The sequence below is a fragment of the Rattus norvegicus genome, chromosome 3 (assembly GCF_036323735.1).
Source record: "Rattus norvegicus strain BN/NHsdMcwi chromosome 3, GRCr8, whole genome shotgun sequence".
Taxonomy (NCBI): domain Eukaryota; kingdom Metazoa; phylum Chordata; class Mammalia; order Rodentia; family Muridae; genus Rattus; species Rattus norvegicus.
In genome coordinates, this window is record NC_086021.1 from 95,147,858 (window position 1) to 95,151,960 (window position 4,103).

The 4,103-nt window shown below is 35.8% G+C and overlaps 1 protein-coding gene across 2 annotated transcripts; it reads right to left on the bottom strand.

The window, feature by feature from the left end:
* Window positions 1-342: 342 nt before the first annotated feature.
* Window positions 343-3,238, bottom strand: Or4c15 (olfactory receptor family 4 subfamily C member 15). Of its 2 annotated transcripts, XM_039104507.1 has the most exons (2): window positions 3,206-3,238; window positions 343-1,260 (listed from the first exon to the last, which is right to left on the bottom strand). In XM_039104507.1, exons 1-2 carry the CDS (start codon window positions 3,224-3,226, stop codon window positions 343-345), a joined length of 939 nt encoding a protein of 312 aa, XP_038960435.1. In that variant the 5' UTR covers window positions 3,227-3,238. The 2 variants fall into 2 exon arrangements, with proteins under 2 accessions (XP_038960435.1, NP_001000346.1); NM_001000346.1 differs by lacking the exon at window positions 3,206-3,238 and having other exon boundaries at window positions 343-1,278.
* Between the last annotated feature and the right edge of the window lie 865 nt (window positions 3,239-4,103).

A 4,103-nucleotide genomic window follows, 5' to 3' on the forward strand; every position in this document is an offset into this window, starting at 1 on the left:
TTTAATTTCTTTCTTCAGAGACTTGAAATTGTCATACAAGTCTTCATTTGCTTGGTTAGAGCTACACCAAAGTATCTTATATTGTTTGTGACTTTTGTGAAAGGTGTCATTTCCCTAATTTCCTTCTCAGCCTGTTTATTCTTAAATTACTACAACATAAGCACGCACAAATTTCAAAGCTCTTCAATATACACTTGAAAATGAGTAGCCAACTAAGAACTTATCATTGAAATTACATGAGCACATCATTTTTGACTCTTAAGATGTTTTGCTAGTAACAATCATGACCTATTCTAGCAGAAAGTTTTATCAAAATCATTTCAACTTCTTTACAGATATCTTTCATTTTCCATCAGATACCACCATCAATCTTTTCCACACTTTCTTCATGGCATTTTTCATGTCCTTATTCCTAAAAGTATAAATCACAGGATTGAGCAAGGGAGTTAGGATGGTGTAAAATATTGCCACCATTTTATCAAAAGAGAAAGCAGATGGAGGCCGTGCATATATAAATATGCATGGAACAAAGAACAAAACCACAACTGCTATGTGAGATCCACAGGTGGAGAGTGCTTTCCATCGTCCTTCAGAACTGTGGGCTCTCAGCGAGAACAGGATGACACCATAGGAGACAAGCAAAATAGAGAAAATTATTATGCAGATAGACCCACTATTGGCAACCACTAAAAGGCCAAAAATATGTGTATCAGTGCAGGCAAGTTCCAGTAATGGGAACAAGTCACACATGAAATGATCGATGACATTGGGTCCACAGAAGGGCAATTGCAGTGTGAAGATAATTTGTATGATAGAATGCAAGAAGCCCCCTGTCCATGCTATTCCCATCAGGGTACCACAGAGCCTCCAATTCATGATGGAAGAGTAGTGCAAGGGCTTGCAAATGGCTACATAACGATCATAGGACATGGCTGTCAAGACAATCACTTCTACTGCTGCAAGGAAGTGTTCAGCAAAGAGCTGTATCATGCATCCTTCAAAGGAAATAGTTTTCTTCTCATACAGGGAGTCCACAACCATCTTTGGTGTGATGACAGAGGAGAAGCATGCATCCAATAGCGACAAGAATGCCAAAAAGAAGTACATGGGGCAGTCTATCAGTGCTGGGCTACAAACAATGGTCACCACAATTATCATGTTGCCCCCAACAGTTGCAATGTAAACAAATAAAAATACAATAAAAACTATTTTCTGGAATTTAGGGTTCTGTGAAAGTCCAAGGAATATGAATTCTGTTACCAAACTCTGGTTTTGCATAATTTGAAGGAGAATGTGAAATACAGCTATGTTCATGTGAACCTGTAATTATTAGGAAACAATTCATCGAATAAGTTTATATTATCATCAACAAGTTGAGGTAGTAGTAAACAAATTTTTCTTGAGTGAGAGCAGAAGAAAATCAGGGCTTTGTCCAACACAACTACATACATTATGGGAATATATATGTATATATATATGTATATATATATATGTATATATATAATACAGATTGTACATGTGCATTTATATAGAGAGATTAATAGGTAGACATATATGTGATAGGCATAAATATAAATATAATAATAGCAGTTAAAGAAGAGATTGTGAGGTGCATAGTAGTTGGAGAAGATAAGGAAGATAAGTGTGGGAGTAATATTGATAAGGTATACATGTACAAATTTGGTTTTAATAAAAGAAAAAAAGTCATTTCCTGAAGGCAGTGTTTGAAAACCATGTGAAATTAAAGTACTAGCTATTTTTAATCAGTAAAACACAAATACATGTTTCGACCTAGTGGCTCCCTGAAGTAGAATAATTAAAGCATTATAAAACCATTTACATGTTACACATATAGAGAAAATACTATGTGTTTATCATTTTTCCAATATTTTTGGAATGAAAGAGAGATGAATAATATTACATGTCTGATCAAGCAATTGAAAATCTTAATCATATTAAAAGACATATTAAAATTGTCTTGAACATCTGAGGATAACTGGAATGTCAAATGAGGTAATTTATCCTTAAAAAGGTATAAAGGCCTACAAGAAATATTTGTTTCTATTTGTAATGTGCTTGGTGAATGTGTCAAATTTTTCCTTTTAATTCATCATTTTAAACTGTGACCAGAATATGATATAAACCTAATACCTTTTGTCATGGTAAGAGATGATACAAGTTAGGCAACTGCTAGGAACTTAAGTTAAAAGGAGCAGTGGGACTATTATTATTATTATTATTATTATTATTATTATTATTATTATGATATTTTTATTTTTGTGGTGAAAATTTTAGTAAGATGTGTTATATTCAAACTAACAAAGGTCCTTAACCTGGTATTTTAACAAAGACTATCTGGTTCTAAAGTACAAGATCTTTCCTTTGGGATGATCATAGAAGAAAGGTAATTCATCCTTTCAGACAAGGGTATAGAGTAGTAGTGGTGTTTCTTCACTCTACTTTCAGATGCAAAAATTGTTTGTTGATATATTATAGACACATTTTGAGCAAGATAACAGAAGAAATGGCAGAAAATTCAAAGTCATTATTCCAATCTGCCTCATATAAAAATTGAATTACATAAGAAGAAAATGTAGGCTGAAAGTTTTAGAATCTTGAAACATTATAATTACCAGTTATATCTTCAATCTTGATCCTGTTGATACAAAGAGATTATTCAAGATATATTCTGAGGAGTTAGGAGAAGGACTGAAGGAGCTGAAGGTTTTCCAACCCCATAGGAAGAACAACAACATCAACCAACCAGACCTCCCAGTGCTCCCAGAGACTAAACTATCAATCAAAGAGTACACTTGGAAATTCCCATGGTTCCAACTGCATTTGTAGCAGAGGATGTCTTTATCTGGCATCAATAGGACAGGAGGCCCTTGGTTCTGTGAAGGCTCATTTCCCAAGTGTAGGGGAATGTTAGGGTGGTGAGGCAGGAGTTGGGGGGTGAGTGGCTGTCTCATTGAGGTAGGGCGGAGGGGACAAGATGGGGATTTATGGAGGAGGCATCAGGAGGGGAATAAGATTTGAAATGTAAATAAGCAAAATGAACAATTTTTTAAAAAAGTTGTAGCATGAATGTTTCTATCTGATACTTTCTATATGCCACACCTGGGTGCTGAAAGGGGAGCTTAGGCAAGCTGAGAAGTCCCAATATGTTTCTTTCTTTTTTTTTTCTTGTTTGATTTTATTTTTGATTATTCTTTTTTTCTTCCATCTTTATTAAATTCGGTATTTCATATTTATATTTCAATTGTTATTCCCTTTCCCGGTTTCCAGATCAATATCCCCCTAACCTCTCCCCACTCTCCTTCTATATGGGTGTTCCCCTCCCCACCTTACCCCCATTACCACCCTCCCCCCAACAATCCCGTTCACTGGGGGTTTAGTCTTGGCAGGACCAAGGGCTTCCCCTTCCACTGGTGCCCTTACTATGCTATTCATTGCTACCTATGCAGTTGGAGTCCAGGGTCAGTCCATGTATAGTCTTTGGGTAGTGGCTTAGTCCCTGGAAGCTCTGGTTGGTTGGCATTGTTTTTCACATGGAGTCTCAAGCCCCTTCAAGCTCTTTCAGTCCTTTCTCTGAATCCTGAAATGGGGGCTCCATTCTTAGCTCATTGATTTGCTGTTGGCATTCGCCTATGTATTTGCTGTATTCTAGTTGTTTCTCTCAGAAGAGATCTACATCTGATTCCTGTCAGCCTGCACTACTTTGCTTCATCCATCTTATCTAGTTTGGTGGCTGTATATGTATGGGTTATATGTGGGGCAGGCTCTGAATGGATGTTCCTTCAGTCTCTGTTCTAAACTTTGCCTCTCTTTCCCCTCCCAAGGGTATTCTTGTTCCCCTTTTAAAAAGGGAGTAATGCAGCTGCATTATTTTTGATTATTCTTAACAAGGTATATTTGTACATGTACTTGACATTATTCATTGGTATTCCACAAACTATTTTAAAGAATTTTCCCATGTATTTAAAGACCAGTTTATGGTTTCTTTCCTGTTTTTGTCCCTTATTTATTTATTTATTTGTTTTTCTTTTTTTTAATTGGACAGATTTCTTTATTTACATTTCAAATGTTATTCCCTTTTCTTT